This window comes from Anopheles marshallii, chromosome 2 (genome assembly GCF_943734725.1).
Source record: "Anopheles marshallii chromosome 2, idAnoMarsDA_429_01, whole genome shotgun sequence".
Lineage (NCBI taxonomy): Eukaryota > Metazoa > Arthropoda > Insecta > Diptera > Culicidae > Anopheles > Anopheles marshallii.
In genome coordinates, this window is record NC_071326.1 from 38,004,624 (window position 1) to 38,027,768 (window position 23,145).

Below are 23,145 nucleotides of genomic sequence, written 5' to 3' on the forward strand. Positions count from 1 at the left end.
CATCGACTCTATTGCTTTCGGTTTGGTTCATACACGCACGGACGCATCTACTGTATGTGCTAAGAGCATACCTCTACTACCGGAGACCGAAGAAATGTGTCTGAGGAAAAGACACTAAACAATCATCAAAGAGTTTAGCGATGAAAAATGAGAGAACGAAACAGTGGCTACCGAGAGAAACATGGGGCATTGGAGGTACAGTGGAACGGTCATATTTTTTAAAAAAATATATGTTTAAATGATTACAAACGCAAGAAGACCTCGCAAAGCCTCGTGGAGTACCTCTGCAAGCTATTTCCCATCGTTTAAAATAAATTGGAATCATCGGAAGTTTCCGTCATTTGGTATGTGGTGGGACCATCATGGAGCGTTATATTATGAACGGAAAACAACCAAACGAAAAGAATGCAGGAACCAAAAGAATCGACAATAGTTGATGCGATTGAGTCGGGCATTTGCGAGAAATATGGGTACAATACGAGACAAGGGAATAAAGATGATCATACATAGAAATGGTGAAATGGAATGTGTTAACCTTAACCACATTCTGAATATTGTTTGTTAACGGATTACTCTCTGAAAATTATCAGAGAAAATGGGAATACATTGGTAACGTTAAGGTTTTACATCTATAACTTATGTATTTGCTGGTTAAACAAACACGCTGTGAAAACGTTAGCTTAACATGAAAAATGGAACTTTTAACTTAAAATTCAAATGTTAATCTTTTGTCCACTTTCAAACGAATTTGGTGCATAATTCAATTCAAACTCAGAGAAAACGTACGGCAGTTCTCTGGTGTTCGTATACACAATTTGCGTCCTGCTTCCGAAACATAGCTTCCCTGGTGTTGGCTTGTGATTAGTTTATCTTTTTATGCGTAGGTCCACAGTACAGCACGCTTCGGGGGTTGGTTGAACGCGGTTTCTATAAATATATTTGCCGAATGTTTTAGTACAGTTTCGGTATGCAAATTAGCAGGCAGTGCAAACTGACGGCATCGTGCTACCCCTTCGGTTAACATTTCCGCTAACGGATATTTGCAGCCGAACCGTCTCGATGCCCCACGTCCATAACCCCATTGTACATTGAAACGTTTCAGCTCTGCCTTGGGTGAGATTCTCGGTGCGTCATGCGTTGCGGGAATATATGTCGATTTCGTGCAAGTCAACTATAATAAGTACCCATTTGTCCCGTCAACAACTTGATCGTATCGATCGGTATGGTCGGCAGGCAGAACGATTCAGTAATCTGAACAGACTGAATAACGTAATTTGTAAGAGGCTATGCAAATTTTTCTATTTGTGTGATATTTTACAACTGATGGTCAACAACCGGCGCCGAGAATTTTTTTCTCAGAAATAATTGCTTTCTTTAAGACCCCTAATACACCGCCCACCGTAAAATCCGCACTGGCTTTATACAACCCACGAAAGTGTTGCCTTACCTATCCTAATGGTTGTCACATGAATTACCTCATAGTTGAAAAGTTACGGTTATAGAAATCATAAAAGATCGTTGGTTAGAGTTGTGAATGCACACAATTTAACATCGATTCTACCTTCTCTTTAAAGGCTCCTCATGTGGAACGATCTTTTCGATATGTTTTATGCAAAGAAGTGTAATAATCCGTCTCACACCGAATGGAGGAAAAATCCAAATGAGTTGGAATGTTAGACCCGGAAGAAAATTGTAGGAATTCCAGTGCAGAAAACTACTGGAAAACCACTGAAAAAACCATAATGTATTGGTGCTAGTCATCAGTACAGAACATTACATACAGAACATACATACAACATCTTTCGAACCGAAGTGTTACATATCAATATATTCAAATACCATTTATTTAAACCTTTAAGAAAAAAATGTTTTATTGTATTAGTACTTTAATACGCATTTTACGGCAATTACGGTAATAATGAGCAAAACATATGCAAAAAATACTTCACATAACTTGAAATGTTGGATACCGTATCTTGAAATGCTGCCGGTACCTATTGTATGCCAGCATTGTTCAGCTGAGATTGTACATAATCGGCCGCCATTTGTTTCACACGACGCACACTATCGCGATCGCCATGCTTTTCCTCGAAGGTTACGTACTTGGTGTAAAGCGTCTTCATGTTCTTCATCGGTAGCCGCTGCATGATCGCACGCTCCAAAATTTGCCGCGCATTTCCCACCAGATTGTCCTTCACCAGCATATCAATGTACTGTGACCAGATGTCGGTACGCTTCGGATAGGAGGTCAGAATTTGTTCGAACAGCAGATGTGCTTCGTCCCGGTTATCGTTACGATTGTGCAGAAAGGCAAACTTTACTATCATTAAAATATCTGTGGATTAAAGGAAGAAAAAGTAAAGAAAATAGCATTAGAGAAACGATAACAAATTTGAACAATAAACACTTACGCTCTCTTGTTGGCAATGATTTTAATGCTTGGCTGAGCAATGGCTTCACTTTGTCACCCTGCCCAATACGGTACCATGCGTCGGCTACCAGAAACCACATATCGTTATGTTTGCGAAACTTTTTCAGCAGCAACTCCAGGAACTCCTGCACTTCGACATGTTTCTGACAGTCGATTAGAATATCGATCGCGCGCGAGTACACTTTAAACGCATCATTGTACTGGACCGCTTCCTGCAACACTTCCTTAAAGGTGTCTACTGTCTCGTATCGAATTTCCAAATTTAACAGCGCCATCCAAACGTTAAGACGATCAGTTTCCTCTCGAAAGTGGATCGCTCTCAGAGCCTTTCGACCGACTGCTCGTGCCTTGTCCAGTTCGGCCGATTCCATATGAAAGGCCATGTAACGAATCCAAAGCATGCTGTTGTTTGGCTGTGCCAATACCAGTCGTTCGAACTGATCCGGTGTGTGCGGATCCGCCGATGGGTTGGCCAGCTCATCCTCTATTTTGCGCAACCGTTCTTCCTCTTGCTTCATCGCCTCGAACCGTTCTTTTCCAGTGGATCGCTTTTTACCGACAGAGTTGTAATGTTCGTTGTCACTGCTGTCGGCCTCGTTGTCGCTCGCATCGGATACGGAACGTTTGTAGACGGGTGTACTATCCCAAAAGTTCAGCGCACCTGGCAGTCCTGTGACGCCCGTAGTGCGCTTTCGCTTTTTAGCTCCCAGTTTACTATCGCGCGGTACGATATGGTCATCTTCTGTACCGTCAAGTTGTGCTAGGTAGAAATCATTCGCTCCATCAAGCTGGTCGATTACAAATGTTGAAATATTCTTTTTCAATGCAGACTTTCTCGATTTCGCTTCTTCACCGATTAGAAGTATAGATTTTTTGGCCTTTTTTGATTGCTTTTTTGGCAACTTTGCAATAGCAGCTGTTTCTAGAGCTTCAATAGGTGATATTTTCTTCTTCTTCCTCAACGGCAACTGCTCACGTGGAGCACTTTCCTTTACATCTGCAACGATCGATCGTTTCAGCTTGGACTTATTACTTCCGTTACTAGAAAGTTTAGACGCTGAACCTTTCTTTTTCTGTGTAGCGTTGTTGGGGCCGTTGGTTTTTGTTATTGGGGGGCTCGATTCATCATCCGTCTCATCATGATTGTAGACGTATTCTTCGTCCTCATCTTCATCCATGCTGTCGTAGCTGGCATCAGCTTGTTGCTCGTTACTGTTTTCTTCTGCATTTTCTGTTTCCTTTTCTTCCTGCTGTGTGTCACTGTCGCTATCATATTCAGATTCGTCTTCTTTGTCCTTGAACTGTTCATCGAAAGTTTCTGTTGCTTGACGACAACGAATTATTATACGTTTGCTTTGGCCTCTCTCCCTGACCGTTTGAAACATACACATCAAGTGATGACTTGCAGCGAATATCATCTGTCCGAATTGCTTCACCAGTTGTAATTTCTCCGAATTGTCGGTATCATTTTCCCTGTGCTGCATATCGTTGTAATGATACCTTACCGGTTCAATCAACAATGCGTTTGGTGTGCCAGATTTAAGGCAACATATTCGAACGTAATTATTCGCAAATAATACCCAACGTCGTGTCGGTTGTTGCGGAATCTGTACCCTTAATTGTTCATTCAGCAGTACAATACGCTCGAACAGCGATTGATCCAAACAGACTTGTACCAGCTTTCGCTCCACGTCGATCCAAATGACACGGGCAGGCACCCTTTCGCCTACCTTGTACAATGTGACTGACTGATTGGGTACGACAGTGGTGGCAATACCTTTTGCAGCATATTTCGATTTATTATCGATCGCATGAACCACCACGGCGTATTTGTTGGATTCTGGAATGATGCTCTCGATTACACATTCAACAGTCTGACCGATCGTATAGTTGGCAAAGGCGTGATTTGCTTCTTTGTATCTGCAATTAAAAAAATAAAGTGTTTTTAATTAATATCAATGTTGCCCATTGCCACGTGAGTACAAACCTTTGAACCAAATTATTAACGTCCTTCAAATACTCGGCCATGAATTTGTATACATCCATAATTCCTTGTTCGCATACATTTTGCAGCCTTGTGCTCACGTCCAGTTCATATCCTTTGTCGGAGGATTTTTTCACATTTAACACACGCATCATGATGGTGGAACCGTCCTCCACTTTGCGATAGTTTTCATTCGTTTTTATCTCGATTTGTTCCGAAAAATTACTAAGCAGCGGAGTTACATACAGCACACCATTCACGGTGATGCAGCTGCCCTTCAACAACATGCCTCTTTCCACAGATTCGACATGCATGGGATGCGTCTTGAAATATGGTATCAATCGGACGCTGTACGTACCGGGGTTTGTCTTAACTACGGTAAGCGTCTGTCCTTCCTGGAGCAGTCTCATGTAAAGCGAGTTATGCTCAACAAACTCGGAGAAACATTCTGATGGGACGGTGCCAGTTTCGCCGCCCTCGGTTCGCACATCAACACCGCTGGCATGAACACATGTAATTGTGGCGTTAACGAAGATAGCCGAACGAATCTTTTCAGCAGTGTTCGGTATTGTGAGAGAGATTTTTCTGGTTGTCTTATCGAACTCAATCACCGTGAATTTCTCAACGGTATCCAAACGAAGATTACCCACTTTGGCAACATCCATTTCTGATGCGCATTCCGTTTTATCTAGTACGCCACTAATGTTGTTAAAGAATCTTACTACAACAATCATGGGTGTTATTCTTCTAACCATACCGAGAAAGCTCTGATCATTCTTTGTTGCATCCAGTTGATCCCAGTCATATAAAATGCTTGCTTTTTCGTCCAGCAATTCCGGAATGTTGGTAAATTTGATGAATGGTGTTCCAATTTCACGATAAACTGCCCTCACTAAAAGGGTATCTTTGATCTTAAGCGGTGTTGCTTGATTATAATATCCGAAATTTAATGATCCTATCACACGGCCCACCTTAACGAGGGCATCTCCGTTAAAAATTTTGTGTACCCGACATTTGTACGTTTTGCCCATAATGATATCTTCCAGGGTGTGTATTTCTACATCATCGTACTGTTCATTAGTGACCACGTACGTGTTCTCAAGCGGATCATAATAAAGCACAAACACCTTGTGGCTAGTGCCAATTTGAAAGTTACCCATTACAACACTCTCGTCAACATTGTCCGATGAAACAGCTTGTCTCATTATGACATTTCGTGGAAGCAGAGCGCGCTGCTTATTCCCGAACTGCAACCAAACTCCACGACCATCAATCGCTTTCACGTAAGCTTTGTCAATTGCAGTACCGGGACGATTAGACAAATCTGCTTCGACCCAATTATAAGGATATGGTCTCAAAGAAACAAATACTTGTTTCGTGTCGGGCATCACGTACAGCAGTGTGGCTGGTATCTTCTTGAACATGGTGTACTTTTGCGGAGTGCTCGTTACTTTGGTGAGCATGTTTTTATTAACGTACGCGGGAACCATATCTTCAAACAGCATTCCGCGTAGACCGAACTCCACCGGTTCACCGACGGTAAACATTAGTCTGCACCCTGGTACTATCGTCTCCATTGCGGCCGATTCAACATTGAGTACCCGGGGAGCATTCGGATCAAAAGCCTTCAAAATTACTGTTGCTCCAAAACCACCTTGGGAAACCGATTCTATCGAGCAAAAAAGGTTGCGACCCACATCGTCCTGATTTTGGCCGAGATTTTCATTTGGTAAAAAGGCGCGCACATTGTGAACACCGACGTTCATAGAGTATCCATAATCCTCCTTATTAACTATTGTTGCCGCTAGCACCAGGCCAGGGACGAGCTGCGATGGTACAAATTCCTTATGCAATTCACTTGGATTAAGCGAAAAACACGACATCCTGAAGTCTTTCTGGATTCTTTTAGAGCAGAGAAACTTCGCGTACACCAGATCGCCATAGTTGTACAGATCGTTCAATGATGGACAATCGGTGGAACCAGTGTTGATCATTTCCTGCAGTCGGTTACTGTATGCATCCGATACATCTAAAATGTTCACATTGCCGATAATACCCCCTGGCAATATTAAATCCAGATCTACTTTAGTGATGCGTTTTACACAGCCCAGCATAAGCATTCCTTTCTGGAGTGTATCATTCGTAAGAAAGGAAGCATTTAATGTTTGCTGCGTCTCAGCTTCGTCCTTTCTTTTTTCACTCTTCACCAATGAAGAGTGACGCTGATAGGCAACACTTGGTGACACTTGGTGATGTTGGTGAGCATCTTCTCCTGGAAGTTTGTCAGCGCTGGGATGCTGAACATAAAGAAAACTTTTACATGTGCGTGGCTACAGTGAGACGTACCGGCAATCTGTTGTTACCTTGATCGAAACCTTCGGTTTCGTGATACACTTTATTTGACCATGCATTGGTCCTTTTGTGTCACGACCAACGTTGAACATGTTACTTTTATTCCGATTGGTAACAAGAACAGAGACAATCAATTAGAAAAATAGTTGCACCATTCACAAAACCGCGTGTTTTAATGCACGATACTGATTTGACAACAGCAGGTGCAGTGTTACCAATAGTCTATGCTAAACGATTGACCCGTCAACTTTTAACATGATTTTTTCAAGTTTGTGATTCCGATAATCGCGTGGACGACAAATCGCCATGTATAGTAGGAATACTTCCTACTAATTTCGAGTATTTTATTAAATTCATTTTCATTGCTTTAAGTCAATTTTTCGAATTCTTACCGAATATTCCATCGCGAGTATGATTAATATGAATACGACTATTTTGAAGAACGGAATGCAGTTTCAAACAGAAGATCCGCACAGTGAATCGATCTGAAGCTTATTGCACAGTGACCTTTAATTTGGGATATCCTAGCCCGCTGGTACAGGCGGTTGAGGTGCCGGGCACGATAGTACCGACACCATTTCATATTCGCATCTTACCGCGAAAAAAATATTAAATTTCCCAGTTGCATGTTTGAATCGATGTGTTGATTGCCAACCAAGGATGGGGACAGTATCATATGCATACTAGTTCTGTCGGCGTTGCCGAACTGCTCCTTCGATTTTGCAAAATTTGTCAGAAGCAAAAACCCAGACGTTCCAGTAACAAAGATCCTTTTTTGCAGTACAATACAACACCGAACTGCTGCCATAAACGACCATTACATGTTGGTCAGTACCAACATTTTTTTGCCAACGTATCTACCTAGGTGCCTGGCAGTTATTTTAACATTCGGTGCTATCGATGATTGCTGCGTTCGTCGATTGATCAAATCCTTCATGATCTGCTCACCTAATCGTAGAGATGCCTCCGCATTATGTGCCTCGCGCAGTCCGCATGCTCCGGGAGAATGTTGTAGGCACAAATTGAGATGGAGTGATGGCGTTAACGTGTCCGTCAGAAAAAAAAAACTGAATATTGGATCGAAAGACGGCGGCACTCGACTGTGAGCGGCTAAGGGTTCATTCAATTATTACGTAACGCTGTTAGGGGGGGGGGGGGTTCCTAACGTTACGGTTTGTTACATAGAGGGAAGGGGGGGGGGGGGGGGGGGGGGGGTGGTACAACTTTATGTTACGTAACATAGAATAAGTTGTTCAGATGGCTAAATTATTGATGATTATATTTTTCGTCATTCATCATTGCCACTGCTGCATAGTTTGGACCTCACTGGTTGGGTCTATTTTAGTTATGTGATTTGTATTCGCACCTTTATACAGTATACATTAAGTATAAATTTCGGTTTAGATTTAGTCTCAGATTCTTCATTTTTATCATTATTGTTTGTATTTATATTTCTTTTGATAAGGTATTCATGGCGTCAGTAAACAAGCCTATTTGTTCTTCTTGTTGTCTAGCGGTTTATGTCAGTAATACGATTTTTTACAGAGTGTTTGTTAGCGATAGGGTAAGTGTACCAATTGTGCTAGCACCAATTGTTGTGCTATCGTCGGATATGAAAAAAAGAATATATAAAAATATATAAAATATGAAAAAAATGGCGATATGCAGTCTCAAATGAATTTCATCGCATAATTTATCATATTTCCTAATGTTCTACCAAGTTTGTGAAATAAAAAAAATTAACTGGTTATTACAGGGAGGGGGGGTTAACGAAATATTACGTAATTAATTGAGGGGGTTCATTCCAGCGTTACGTTCTGTTACAATGGGGGGGAGGGGGTCCAAATTTCTCAATTCTTGCGTTACGTAATAATTGAATGGCCCCTAAGAGGACTCACGTTTAATAATAACTTTTAAAAGATTTTAATCTTTACATTAATGACATATCATAACCGTAGTTGGGTTACCTGCTCTAGTACCCTCAACATGTGCGCAACGTGCAAGGGTTATTTTTATTTTACTTTATTTCCCTTATTACATGAAGGGTGTAACATATGTCGATTGACCTTTCTTTCTTTATTTTTTTATTGTATGATCACAACAAAAAAGCAAAATTAACATGAATGAATATACTCAAAAAGCTGATTGATAGTGTATACGGTTCTTGTAACCGACAAATACCCTGCCCTGGGCAATGCTAATGGTGCAAGCGTTCGTCGCAAGAGAGTGAACTTATTTGTATATATCTGACGTGCTACCTCTGAATCTTTGAGCTGAGGTCAATTACAGCTCAGTTGAAAAAAAAAAACCCTTTACGCGAAGATTAATTACGCAGAATCTTAGAATCACGGATTGGAAGTATAGATTTCTATATGGATTTTGTCTTTTTCGTTTTCTTCTTGCTACTTTCCTTCGTTCCCTTAACCTTTGTAGCTTTTTTCGATAGCTTTTTAGGCAGCATTTCAAAAACAGCAGTTTCTTCAAAAGGTGAATTTTTTTTCTTCTTCCTCAACGGCAACTGCTCACGTGGAGCACTTTCCTTTACATCTGCAACGATCGATCGTTTCAGCTTGGACTTATTACTTCCGTTACTAGAAAGTTTAGACGCTGAACCTTTCTTTTTCTGTGTAGCGTTGTTGGGGCCGTTGGTTTTTGTTATTGGGGAGCTCGAATCATAACTGGCATCAGCTTGTTGCTCGTTACTGTTTTCTTCTGCATTTTCTGTTTCCTTTTCTTCCTGCTGTGTGTCACTGTCACTATCATAAGCCGATTGATCCGTGGCATCCGTTTCTTCCTCTTCAAGCATGGTTGTTTCATGAAAAGTATCTGTTGCTTGACGGCAACTAATCAATGTGTGATTTGAGAAAATACGAGGTGCTATTTGTTGCGATAGTCCGTCGTCTATCATAGCACGTGCTTGTGCACGGCACGTACAATAAAATTTGTACATTCGTTCATGTGTGGCTAAAATCATCTGTCCGAATTGCTTCACCAATCGTACTTCGAGCGAATTGACGGTATCATTTGTGCTGTTTATCATATCATTGTAATGATGCCTCACCGGTACAATCAACAATGCGTTGGGTGGACCCGATGTAGGGCAACATATTTGTATGTAATTATTTGCAAACAATACTCTGCACAGTTTCACATTATTGTGAAGGTTTAAACTCAATTGTTCATCCAGCAGTACAATACACTCGAATAGCGATTGATCCAAACAGACTTGTACCAGCTTTCGCTCCACGTCGATCCAAATGACACGGCCGGGCACCCTTTCGCCTGCCTTGTACAATGTGACTGACTGATTGGGTACGACAGTGGTGGCAATACCTTTTGCAGCATATTTCGATTTATTATCGATCGCATGAACCACCACAGCGTATTTGTTGGATTCTGGAACGATGCTCTCGATTACACATTCAACAGTCTGACCGATCGTATAGTTGGCAAAGGCGTGTTTTGCTTCTTTGTATCTGCAAAATAAAAAAATAAAGTGTTTTTAATTAATATCATTGTTGCCCATTGCCACGTGAGTACAAACCTTTGAACCAAATTATTAACGTCCTTCAAATATTCGGCCATGAATTTGTAAACGTCCATAATTCCTTGTTCGCATACATTAAGCAGCCCTGTGCTCACGTCCAGTTCATATCCTTTGTCGGAGGATTTTTTCACATTTAACACACGCATCATGATGGTGGAACCGTCCTCCACTTTGCGATAGTTTTCATTCGTTTTTATCTCGATTTGTTCCGAAAAATTACTAAGCAGCGGAGTTACATACAGCACACCATTCACGGTGATGCAGCTGCCCTTCAACAACATGCCTCTTTCCACAGATTCAACATTCATGGGATGCGTCTTGAAATATGGTATCAATCGGACGCTGTACGTACCGGGGTTTGTCTTAACTACGGTAAGCGTCTGTCCTTCCTGGAGCAGTCTCATGTAAAGCGAGTTATGCTCACCAAACTCGGAGAAACATTCTGATGGGACGGTGCCAGTTTCGCCGCCCTCGGTTCGCACATCAACACCGCTGGCATGCACACAGGTAATTGTGGCGTTAACGATGATAGCCGAACGAATCTTTTCAGCAGTGTTCGGTATTGTGAGATAGGTTTTTCTGGTTGCCTTATCGAACTCAATCACCGTGAATTTCTCAACGGTATCCAAACGAAGATTACCCACTTTGGCAACATCCATTTCTGATTTGCGTTGCGCTTTATCTAGTACGCCACAAATGTTGTTAAAGAATCTTACTAAAACAATGGCGGGTGTTATTCTGAAAACCATACCGAGAAAGCTCTGATCATTCTTTGTTGCATCCAGTTGATCCCAGTCATATAAAATGCTTGCTTTTTCGTCCAGCAATTCCGGAATGTTGGTAAATTTGATGAATGATGATCCAATTTCACGATGAACTGCCCTCACTAAAAGGGTATCTTTGATCTTAAGCGGTGTTGCTTGATTATAATATCCGAAACTTAATGATCCTATCACAGGGCCAACAGTAACGAGAGCTCCTCCGTTGACAATTTTTTTTACCCGACATTTGTACGTATTGCCGATAATGATATCGTCCGTGGTCCGTATTTCTTCATCATCGTAGTGCTCATTACTGACCATGTACGTGTTCTCAAGCGGATCATAATGAACCACAAACACCTTGTGGCTAGTGCCAATTTGAAAGTTACCCATTACAACACTCTCGTCAACATTGCCCGATGAAGCAGCTTGGCTCATTATGACATTTCGTGGAAGCAGAGCGCGCTGCTTATTTCCGAACTGCAACCAAACTCCACGACCATCAATCGCTTTCACGTAGGCTTTGTCAATTACGGTACCGGGACTATTGGTCACATTCGTTTCGGCCCGGTTGTTGGTGTACGGTTTCAAAGAAACAAATACTTGCTTCGTAACGGGAACCACGTACAGCAGTGTAGCAGGTATCTTCTTGAACATGGTGTACTTTTGCGGAGTGCTCGTTGTTTTGGTGAGCATGTTTTCATTAACGTACGCGGGAACCATATCTTCAAACAGCATTCCGCGTAGACCGAACTCCACCGGTTCACCGACTGTGAATGTTAGTCTGCATCCTGGTACTATCACGTCCATATCTGCTTCCTCGACATTCAGCACCCGTGGAGCATTCGGATCAAAAGCCTTCAAAATTACTGTTGCTCCAGAACCAACGTAGGAAACCGACACTATCGAGCAAAAAAGGTTGCGACCCACATCGTCCTGATTTTGGCCGAGATTATCATCTGATAAAAAGGCGCGCACATTGCGAATACCGACGTTCATGGAATATCCATGATCCTCCTTTTGAACTATTGTTGCCGCCAGCACCAGACCAGCGACGAGCTGCGATGGTACAAATTCCTTATGCAATTCACTTGGATCGAGCGAAAGGATCGCCTTTCTTTCCCTTCCCATATATTTGCACAGCAACTTTGCGTACACTAGATCTCCACAGTTGTACAGATCGTTCAATGATGGACAATCGGTGGAACCAGTGTTGATCATTTCCTGCAGTCGGTTACAGTATGCCTCAGATATATTAGAAATGGGCACATATCCCAAAATACGCCCAGGCAATATCAACTCTAAACCCGTTTTAGTGATGCGTTTTACACAGGCCAGTGTTAGTATGCCGTTCGGAAGCTTGGCAAATGTAAAATGCGATGCATTTAATGCTTGTTGCGTCTCAGCTTCGTCCGTTTTCTTTTCATTCATCACCAATTGGCGGCGCTGTTCAGGGCGAAGTCGGCGGGTCTTTTCCTCTGCTAAAATTGTAGCACCATAATGCTGAACATAAAGAAAACATTAACATGTGCGTGGCTAAAGTGAGCGCATCGGCAATCTTATCTTACTTTGACCGCAGCCTTCGGTTTCTTGATACGGTTCGTTAAACCATGAGTTGGCTCTTTATGTCCACGGGGAAAAGCAGGTTCCACATTAACCATATTGAAACTTTTATTTCGGTTTGTAACAAGAACAGAGAATCTACTAGAAAAATAGTTGCACCATTCACAACACCGCGTGGTTTAATGCACGATACCGATTTGACAACAGCAACATGTGCAGTGCTGTCAGTAATCTATAACCTCAACATTTAACTAGAATGATACATAGGCTGTGAATCAGAAAATCGCGTGGAGGACAAATTCAAACATTTAAACATCATGAACTGGTAAAGCATCTGGCTTTGAAAGATTGCAATAGCATGCTTGGAAACAACTTACATTATTGTTGTTGATTTAGGTATGCATAGTAGTGATGCTTATATTTACTCACTCGTTAGGCACCACAATCCACGCTGGCCAGCATACCTTGGAAGACCGCTAGGTGTAGATGCACGATTAGAGATCACCTAGAAAAGACCTTAGTCTGTTGCAGGAGTAATACTCTTGGCACCTTTGTTAGTCATTTCGTTTTTTTAAACAGAGTGGCTGGTGCTGTTATAAAGCTTCGCAGCCCTTATGGCAATTAAGCTCTGCGTTTAGTTGACCTTCCATGTTCAATCCAGAATCCTAAACAGCCGCGTTGTTTTGTTTACTGTTGTGCTAATTTCCGATTCCTGCAAGGGCATACCCGGATGCGAGTTGAGTGAAAGAACCTTTACAACCATGAAGAACATTTTAGATCTTAGACCAGTAGCAGTGACCCGCATCAAATAACTGGATGGAACGCTGTGGAAATAGCCAGAAGATAAATCTTATCTAAAACGCAATTCTTCACAAAAACGATATTAACGGTAAAGAGACCTATTTGGAATGCGCTTATTTCAAACTTCTTTATTTAAATTCAATTGCTTCATTACATGGTGTGCGATCCCATTCGACAGGCTAGTACAAAATCCCATTTGGACCGTTCCTCCGTAACAAGGTCTGACTATTCGGCTACGTGATAAAATAAGAAATGGTAGAAATGACCTAGTAGGTCGTCGCGTCAAAAATTAGAAGGCCCAGTAAGCCGTTTTGTCAAGAAGATTACATGTTGTACCTTGATCCTAGGGTTCCACTGCGCCATCCCACTATTATACACATTTCCACGTGCTATTATGTGCTAACGATACCGGTGGCCATTTTTTGCATTAGTTTTTGTTGTTTCAGATCTTCCCATTCTTTCAAGTGTTTGTTCTTGTAATGCTTATATTTATTAGCATTCGAATTGAACGTGATCTCGCAGAAGTCACAGGAATAAAGCGGAACATTTGAATGTGTTGCCAAGTGTTCACGCAGGCTAAACTTCGAATTGAGCTTTTTTCCACATTGTTCACACTCAAACGGCTGCTTCTGTTTGTGTATTCGGTTTTTGTGATGAGACAGTGCCCTCCGGGTAATGCTCTGGTGAGTACATTTATCGCATGGAAAAGACCCCCTTTGGTCGTGTATCAGTCTGATGTGTTTCCTCAGGTTTTGATTACAGTCAAACCACTTGTCACACTGTCCACACTGCTCCCAATTAACCAGCTGGGGTTGGTGATACAACTTTACGTGCCGATCCATGGCCTGTTTTGTTCGAAACATTTTACCACACGTGGCGCAAATCTGAATTCCATCGCCGCTGTGAACTTGAGCTATATGTACTTTGAGTGAATTACGGTTAGACAACACCTTTTGGCAAACTTTGCATTGTTGTTTCACGTGCATCTGCATGTGTGCTCGTAGTAGATGCTCCTTTGAGTACGTCATACGACACTGGGTGCATTTAAAAGGTTTATCCTCCGCGTGGCTGTGATTTTCGCTCATATGCTGCTGAAGGTACCGTTTGGTTTTGTAACTCTTTTGGCAAATCTCACACCGGATTGAACCCAGATGAGCTCCGATGTGATCTACCAAGTAAGACCGAATGAAGTACTGTTTATCGCAGCAACGTACATACCCATTTGTATTGTGCTCTTCACGGTAGTGGTCCTGTACTGATCTAAAACTGTCTAGTGACGCTGAACAGATCTCACATTCAAGTTTAAAAAAGTCCTGTATAATCTTTTCGTAGTCACATTGTTTTGCACGTGATTTTTTTGCATTTCCACTGACGTTTTTTTCAACCGTAACCTTCCTGCGCTGCTGTGGTTCATCCTGCTGATTTTCGTCTTTCACAAGGATATGTTCATCGCTACTTTCAAGGATTCGCCTTCCTCCGTTCTTTGCACTGATCAAATTAGTAGGTTGAACGACATTAAACGTAACTTGTTTTTGCCAAAATTTTTCCTTCGACAGTGTTTCCTCCTCCGACAAAACGGTATCGCACAGAGCATCAATGTTCATTTGTTGTGCTGGTTGTAGGAAGGTTTTGTTTGCTACGTCTAGCAATTGCTGCTGATTTTCTAGAATCTTCTGGGAGTAGGAGTATATGTACGATACAGAGTTCCGGCATGTTTTGCAAACATGTGTTGGTAATTGTTCTTCATACACAATCTTCATTGGAAACAGAGTAGAAATACATTAAGCATCAGTATCAACAATGCAAACTTTTCTAACCTGCAGAACCACCCACTTACATCGAAACAGAAGATATTCTCCAATTCCTTCTGCAATTCTTCGTCCGTAATAGATATTCCTGTACCTTTTGGCAAACCGCAAAGACAAAGGCGACACTTTTCATTCATTTTTGAAACTTTTCTGCGATCCTTTCACTTTGCTGTTTGCGTCTTGAAGATTTTGTTAACAAAAATCCATTGTGGTTGTAAAACTGTCATCGGCTCATAGCTTTTTGACAGTTAGCAAACATGGTGGTATTGACAAGGAATTCGCAAAAATAGGGATTTTCCCTATTTCGCTCTTTCCCGAGTGTTACGACAATAAGTCGGCAGAACAAACAGAGCAGTTTTAATTTATCGAAACTTATTAGCATGTAATACAAGCGGAAAATGCTATATGCATCATTTGCATGTTTTCTGCAGCATGTAATTTGACAATAACTGTCAAACAACGCGGTACAGTGGCAACAACAACAAAAGCATGTGCGCAGTGCGGTGATTTCGGTGCTGGGTCCTTTCGTTCGATCCACTTGCGGAATCGTGTTTTTGAGTGTGGTTTTTGCCGTTCTCCCTAATCATACACTGCTGTCTGTCGATTGCATGTTGCAAATATTTGTAGATATATTGTTTCCAATATTACCGAACTTCGGTAGGGTTTTCTGTTAGTATTTCTCTTGTTTTACATATCAAATTTTGCTGTACCAGTTGCTTCCAGTGTAAGTTAATTGTAAACTTATTGAAAATGAGTGATGAAGAAGGTGAGAGAAATTTACTCTGCAATTGCATCCTAGGCTAGACTGGTACTAGCAACTAATAAGACATTGGTTTTCCAGATTGCCCTCCGCTGTGCGATATGGACACGACGGTAGATGATTCCAATGGGGAGGACGACGAATGGGAGATTGCCGAGGAACAAAACGATCCGGTGAAATGTTTGTTCTGTGAAACTATCTCACCAACGATGACGGTAGCCATACGTCATGCCAAACAGCAGCACGATTTTGATCTTGCCGGTGTTCGAAGAAGGTTTTATTTGGACGAGTATTCGTACATTAAAATGATCAACTATATTCGGCGCGAAAAACCATCCCCGGAACTATTTAAAACGGCTACAGGAAGCAGTTTACCGTGGGCTGATGATAAGTATTTACAACCCGTAGAGAACGAAACTTGGTTGATGTTCGATCTGGACGAGTTAGATGAAATTATGCTTAATAATGGCAGTGGTGGTAGTACGGGTGGTAATGGTGTATCGGGAGAGAAAGACAATGGGAACGATATCGGGGATACGATGACGCTTACCACGGACCAGTACCGCAAACTACAGGGAATAATTAATGACCTAACGGCGCAACTTCGTGAGAAGGAAAACCTGCTGCAGCATGCCGCGAGCAGTATAGAGAAAATGAAGGAAAGCTTTCGCAATGTGCTGGCGGAACAGCAGCAACCGAATGGTAAAGCCGAGGAAGATAGCCCTGGAGGCGATAAAAAGTTAGAGCAGATCAAGCGCAAGCTCGAGCATTGTGTCAGCAGCGTGTCCGTGGATGATGATCAGAGCTATTTTAACACGTACTCTCACTTTGGAATTCATCATGATATGTTGAGTGTAGGTAGACTTTTGGTTATTAATTTCGAAACGTAGCTATTACTATTCTGAATTTTATAATACGGTTTTGCTTTTGTAGGATGAAGTACGCACCTCGAGCTATCGGGACGCGATCCTGCGTAATACCGACATTATGAAGGATAAAACGGTGCTTGATTTGGGATGCGGTACGGCCATTCTATCGATGTTCGCATCGAAAGCTGGAGCAAAGGAGGTAATTTCTGTCGATCAGTCGGATATCATTTACCAGGCGATGGACATCGTGCGTAAGAACAACATCGACAACATACGGTTCGTGAAAGGGCGGCTGGAGGACACCGAACTGCCGGTAGCAAAGGTCGATATCATTGTGTCCGAATGGATGGGTTACTTTTTGCTGTTCGAGGGTATGATGGACAGTGTAATATATGCTCGCAAACAGTACCTCCGGGATGGTGGTTTAATATTGCCTAACCGTTGTAACATCAGCATCGCCGGATACGGTGATCTTGAGCGGCACAATGAATTTATCGGCTTTTGGAAGAACGTGTACGGGTTCGATATGTCGTGCATGAAGAAGGAGGTGCTCCGGGAAGCAACGGTCGAAGTGTGCAAGCCGGAGCACATCATCACAAACGCGAATATTATTGCAAACTTTGACCTGATGGAAGTAGACGTAGACTGTCCTAATTTTAGCTATGAGTTTGAGCTGAAAGTGAAGCGAGATACGCAGCTGACCGCATTGATTGGTTACTTTGACACATTTTTTGAACTACCGGAACACATCGAATTTTCGACATCGCCATACTCACGGCCGACCCACTGGAAGCAGACAATTTTCTACCTGGAGGAACCGGTACCGGTCAAGGAAGGGCAAACAATTAACGGAAAGTTTGTCTGCCGCCGTGATCCGAAAGACGTGCGTTCGTTGTTTATCAATATTGAGGTTTTGAACAAGGTTCTAAAGTATACACTTAACTAGCAGGTAGGAATACTGATACTAATCAGTTAAAATCGCAAATGGGGAAGAGTTGCACGCAAGCGAAACGATGTAATAAAATGCAATCGGAAACTCTCCAATCCAACAAAAAGCGACCCCACTTACGCACGTAGGGTAAATGGATAAAGAAATGAAAGCTTTAAATTTTCGATGATTATATACTTAGACACAGAACGTCACGTACACGTATTTATCTGCTAATATTTCTGACCAAACATGTGGTTCGATGTCGTTTTACCAAATGCTAACCATACAGCGGCTGAGCTGTACGCAGGAGAGGTAATACGCTGAGCTGGATAAAAACAGGAACTCATAGATTTCATTCTATTTAAAAAGGCAACACACACACGCATACAATGGTTGTGAAGTGAACAACAGAAACTATGAAACTAGCAACACAAAAACTACAAATAGTTAATATTATAGTGACCGTGATTTTGGTTTGTTTTTATACACACAGAACTTTGCCCAAAACAATGTGTCCCTGTCAACAAAGTTACGACCAACACAGGCGCGCATTGTAAAATTGAAATATCATTTATCCTTACACTCGTACTGTGAACTAACGCCACGGCTCCCTATATCCGATTCCAAACGAATGACAATCCCTAGCATGTTAAATGAAACGATCATCTGATGATCTTGCCACGGAAGTGAAATCCTTACACAAGGAAGTAGTAAACCGATGGTGCGAACCTTTTCCATTCGTCGGATCCGGCCCAAAAGACTATCAAAAACCCTTCACAGGACAGGACAATGCAAACAGCACAATATTAACGAACCGAACGACCACTGTTCCAGTTCGCAGAGAAGGATAAAGCTTTAATTTTAAAATACTATCTAACAGTAGTGGATCGTTCATCACTCCAAACAGTTCTCCTGGCAGCGCCCAATAGTCTAGGCCAAAAAGCTGCTTTGAAAATATTGCATTTAAATTTAAAAGCATTTAAATACTGCATTTATCGTCTGTTGGTTCACAATGATCCGCCGTTGCCAATGCATATGCTGGGAAGATTTAAAACCATCTAGAAAGTTTAATCACGCTTTAATCGATAGCAGTACAGCTCCTATAAACAATTTTCGATTCGTTAACTGGCGAAAAAACTATAAAAAAAAATTCTGCAGAGTTATTCTTCACATTTAAACCCGGGACAAATCCCCATCATCGAGCTATGTACAGCAAACAGCACAATCCGTTGGTATGTAACTTTTAACCGTTGTTGCTAACAACTACTAATTGCTCTCGCTTAAGCGTGCTTAAGAAAATATCTCAACTGAAGTTCGGAATCGTAAACATGATTTTATAAAACAAAATTAGGTGAAGCGATGGCGTGTTGTATTTTGGTGTTTGTTCGCGTGTTTTAAAATACGTTGAACATCGAACATCTCTCTAGCGTTGCTTGTTTGCGACGATTATATGCTATAGTAAAGATTAAAGTTAAAGTGTTTACAATTGTTCTTGACGAAAATTGTTAGAGCAGAGTTCAATAAAATTAATAAAATTGAAACACATGGTTCAGGTTATGGTTTTTATATGATAGAAGACAGTGAGATACGACGAAACTTGCTATGTGTGATTGCACGAAAAGCAAGTTAAGAATGTGCAGATAATTTAGTAGAATTGAAATAAAATTATTTAAACAATTCAAATTGGTTTGCTCCAATACATTTTCTACAGTTTATGTAGCAAACGTACATTTGCTATAAGAATAATGGTGTAACGGTTTTAGTTGCTATACGCCATTATATTTGAATCATTTGTTCCGTTCCGGAACTGTTCGTTCCCCGATCCGAAATGAATCAGTAGGGATGGCCTCAGTTCAATTCGTCCATTTGGTCCGCAGACGCCGATCTGTCAATAGCTTTCGCTTTGGTAAGAGCTAATTTTGTGTTAATTTAATGGATTTCCTGTAAAATTAGGTTCTTTTTTTATTTCATTTGTTCGTCGAAGCTAATGAAATCATTTTAACTTGAGGACTGTTTTCGCTCATTGGAAATGTGACTGCAAAAAGCTTTCAATGCTCTACCGTACTTCCACGTGGTAATGGTTGTCAATATCTAATAGAATGTTGCTTTTCGTCCTTTGTAGTTCTTAAATTTCTTTACGAAGTCCCTATTATCACATCAAGATGGGTAGGGAGGACAAAGCTACCTGGAAATCCAACTATTTCCTGAAAGTCGTGGTACGTATAACTGAAGGTGACGAGCAGTAGGTGCGTGCAGGCCGATGTTATCATGGTGGTGACTGGTTATGTGTCGAATTTACGCTACATGATGATCAAAACTCTGTAATATGCGTACATGCTGCTCCTTGCTTGAACAAAGCTGAACCCAGGAGATTTGGCTGTGCGATAAATGCTTCAAATAATCTGGTCTGATGCGTTAATTCGACCGCACTTATGCACCCCTGTTTGAACATAACCTCACAAATCGGTTGGTCGGTATGATTTAAGACATGTGTTTTTTTTCACAGCAATTGCTCGACGAATACCCGAGATGCTTCATCGTCGGTGCTGACAATGTCGGTTCCCGTCAGATGCAAACCATCCGTATGTCGCTCCGCGGATCGGCCGTGGTGCTGATGGGCAAAAACACCATGATGCGCAAGGCCATCCGTGGACATCTGGAGAACAACCAGAACTTGGAGAAGCTACTCAACCACATCAAGGGCAACGTTGGCTTCGTATTTACGAAGGGCGATCTGGCCGAGGTCCGCGACAAGCTGACTGAGAGCAAGGTGCGTGCCCCGGCTCGTGCCGGTGCCATCGCTCCGCTGGAGGTCGTCATCCCGGCCCAGAACACTGGTCTTGGACCGGAGAAAACCTCCTTCTTCCAGGCTCTGTCCATCCCGACCAAGATTTCGAAGGGTACGATTGAAATCATCAACGACGTGCCGATCCTGAAGCCGGGCGACAAGGTCGGCGCTTCGGAAGCCACGCTGTTGAACATGCTGAACATCTCGCCGTTCTCGTACGGTCTGCAGATCCAGCAGGTGTACGATTCCGGTTCGATCTTCTCGCCCGAAATTCTCGACATCAAGGCGGAGGATCTGCGCGCCAAGTTCCAGGCCGGAGTTGCCAATCTGGCTGCCGTTTCGCTCCAGATCGGTTACCCGACGTTGGCTTCGGTACCGCACAGCATTGCCAACGGTTTCCGCAACCTGCTGGCCATCGCCGCCGTTACCGAGGTTGAGTTCAAGGAGGCCGAAACGGTCAAGGAGTTCATCAAGGATCCGAGCAAGTTCGCCAGTGCTTCGGCTGCAGCTGCTCCGGCTGCTTCCGCCGCTGCCCCAGCAGCGAAGGCCGAGGAAAAGAAGGAAGAGTCCGAATCCGAGGATGAAGATATGGGCTTCGGTCTGTTCGATTAATTTCGACAGCGACGAATTGAGGGCGGCTACTCCATCTCCGATGGGTGCATACTTGTGCCTGTGGTATATGGAGCTGTTCGTGTTATTCCCACGTGTGGTGGTTTCGGAGCTATATCTACTTTGGCACGGGCGTTGTAAATGCGGCGTATACTCGCCAAGGCTGGGGACGGCCCGATGGCGACACGCTGACTTTTCTTTGTTACGTATCAAAATACGTATTTTTCTGCTAAACCATTTAGAGAAAACAATAAAAATCTACGAGAAAAGCTGAATTGCATCGCAAGAGGCAATTCGGTAATAAAAAATAGGGTGATTATTCTTTCAAATCTACCGCGAAAGAAAACGTGTTCAATCATCGTGAGTATAAAATTATGTATTAAACTAAGGTCAAAATCATTAGTAAAGTCTCCGCAAGCACTTTTCACTGCAATACACACAATCTGCCCATAGCTGATGGTTGGAGTTAATGACCATGCAGGAACAGTTTAGCTTAAGCACTTTCGTACGGAGGTACACCTTTGATTGAAAGCACGGTCGGCCACAGCTGCAGAGAGGCGCACGACGCAACAGCTCGAGCACGGTGAATGGAATCTTCCCCGGAAACGTGTATGGGATTTTCTTAAAGATCACTGTGCGTGCGGCTAGTTCAAACAGGCTGGATGGCTGGTGGTGTTGCGTGTCCGACGCGTTCATCCGCAAATCCTGCACAGTCGCCCCTTGTGAGTGCAGCTCGTTTCCTGATAGATCTATCCGGTCCAGTCGCAATCTGGAAAAGCTTTCCGGTACAGCATCGATGCAGTTACTCGCCAGCGAGAGAATCCGCAACCGGCTCAGGTTGCAAAGCGCAAATGGTAGTTTGCGGATGTGATTGTTATCCGCTGTCAGTACCTCCAATTGGCTCGCATGTATCACATTAATTGGCAGAAAGGGCAACCCGTTGTCGGAAATGTTCAGCAGGACCAGTGATGATTGTATGTTCGACTCAAGCAACCACTCCCATTTGCAGTCAGCCAAATTATTGCCGGATATATCGAGTTCATTGAGACGCAGCTGGCCAAGCGTGCGCGGTAGAGTTCGGATACAGTTTTTCGATAAACTTAAGTTCCTCAGCTTCTGCAACAGCAATATTTTCGAGTCGAAGCGCGTAAGCTTAATGTCGGAAATCTGCAACGTTACGAGCAGTCGGGAAAATCCTTTTGCTGGGTAATCCTTGCGATTCGTTATTATACACTTGGTGGACAGGACACTCGGTGAGTCTAAAATAGATGATTTTTTCTTACCGACCGTAAGGCAAGGTAATCGAAGCGGCACTGATGGTGGGCAGGGATCCATAATGGAGTGGGACGAGTTTGCCAGTTTACCACCGCCAGTGAGCACCAGTTTCAGCACCTTCAAAAATGCCATCAGCTGTACTTTATCACTTTTGATCTGTACATCGTGTGCGGGGGTAATGAACGAAATTGTAACCTTTCCCTCATCCAGGAACCGGGTGAATATTTTGGTTATGTTGTTTAGTACGTTGTACTTGGTGCCACTTTTGTTGCTACTCGTGATTAGCATGATTTTCGTTTCATCCCCCTTGCGTTCGGAACCTTTTCCGATGGCAAGGATTGTTTTCAGGAACGCTCGTTTACCTCCCGGCACGGTACGGTTAATGGTGCAGGTTTCACAAATTAGCTTCATTTCCGGTAATCGGTAGGACACATGCGGGATTAATTTGTTTCTGCAGTTTTTTCCGGAAGCTATTCAGCTCAGAACACTCTGCTTTCGATTGTGTTTGCGCCAATTTCACATTGACAGCGAGTGACAGTTGCACTGTACGTTTTCATCAAAGCAACAAAACAGCTCGTAGTCGATTAAAGAATACCTAGCCGGAAGGTTGAACAAATGCGAAAGTGAACGTGTTAACATGGGATTTTCCAATCAACCCAAAGGAAC

General features: G+C 42.6%; 5 protein-coding genes across 5 annotated transcripts; 2 read left to right on the top strand and 3 right to left on the bottom strand.

Annotated features, from left to right (window-relative positions):
* Positions 1-1,994: 1,994 nt before the first annotated feature.
* Positions 1,995-12,736, bottom strand: LOC128717930 (protein RRP5 homolog). The gene is made up of 6 exons (XM_053811605.1): positions 12,644-12,736; positions 10,312-12,578; positions 9,193-10,243; positions 4,419-6,712; positions 2,412-4,351; positions 1,995-2,335 (listed from the first exon to the last, which is right to left on the bottom strand). The coding sequence occupies exons 1-6, from the start codon at positions 12,734-12,736 to the stop codon at positions 1,995-1,997; spliced, it is 7,986 nt and encodes a 2,661-aa protein (XP_053667580.1).
* A 1,095-nt stretch (positions 12,737-13,831) lies between these two features.
* On the bottom strand, positions 13,832-15,384 carry LOC128719985 (transcription factor grauzone-like). Its single transcript, XM_053813629.1, has 2 exons — positions 15,277-15,384; positions 13,832-15,193 (listed from the first exon to the last, which is right to left on the bottom strand). The coding sequence occupies exons 1-2, from the start codon at positions 15,382-15,384 to the stop codon at positions 13,832-13,834; spliced, it is 1,470 nt and encodes a 489-aa protein (XP_053669604.1).
* Positions 15,385-15,997: 613 nt separating this feature from the next.
* On the top strand, positions 15,998-17,822 carry LOC128707322 (uncharacterized). The gene is made up of 3 exons (XM_053802274.1): positions 15,998-16,013; positions 16,089-16,861; positions 16,941-17,822. Exons 1-3 carry the CDS (start codon positions 15,998-16,000, stop codon positions 17,820-17,822), a joined length of 1,671 nt encoding a protein of 556 aa, XP_053658249.1.
* A 2,147-nt stretch (positions 17,823-19,969) lies between these two features.
* On the top strand, positions 19,970-21,207 carry LOC128707624 (60S acidic ribosomal protein P0). Its single transcript, XM_053802583.1, has 2 exons — positions 19,970-20,023; positions 20,314-21,207. Exons 1-2 carry the CDS (start codon positions 19,970-19,972, stop codon positions 21,205-21,207), a joined length of 948 nt encoding a protein of 315 aa, XP_053658558.1.
* Positions 21,208-21,603: 396 nt separating this feature from the next.
* Positions 21,604-22,890, bottom strand: LOC128708549 (leucine-rich repeat protein 1). Its single transcript, XM_053803526.1, has one exon. The coding sequence runs from the start codon at positions 22,888-22,890 to the stop codon at positions 21,604-21,606; it is 1,287 nt and encodes a 428-aa protein (XP_053659501.1).
* Positions 22,891-23,145: the final 255 nt, after the last annotated feature.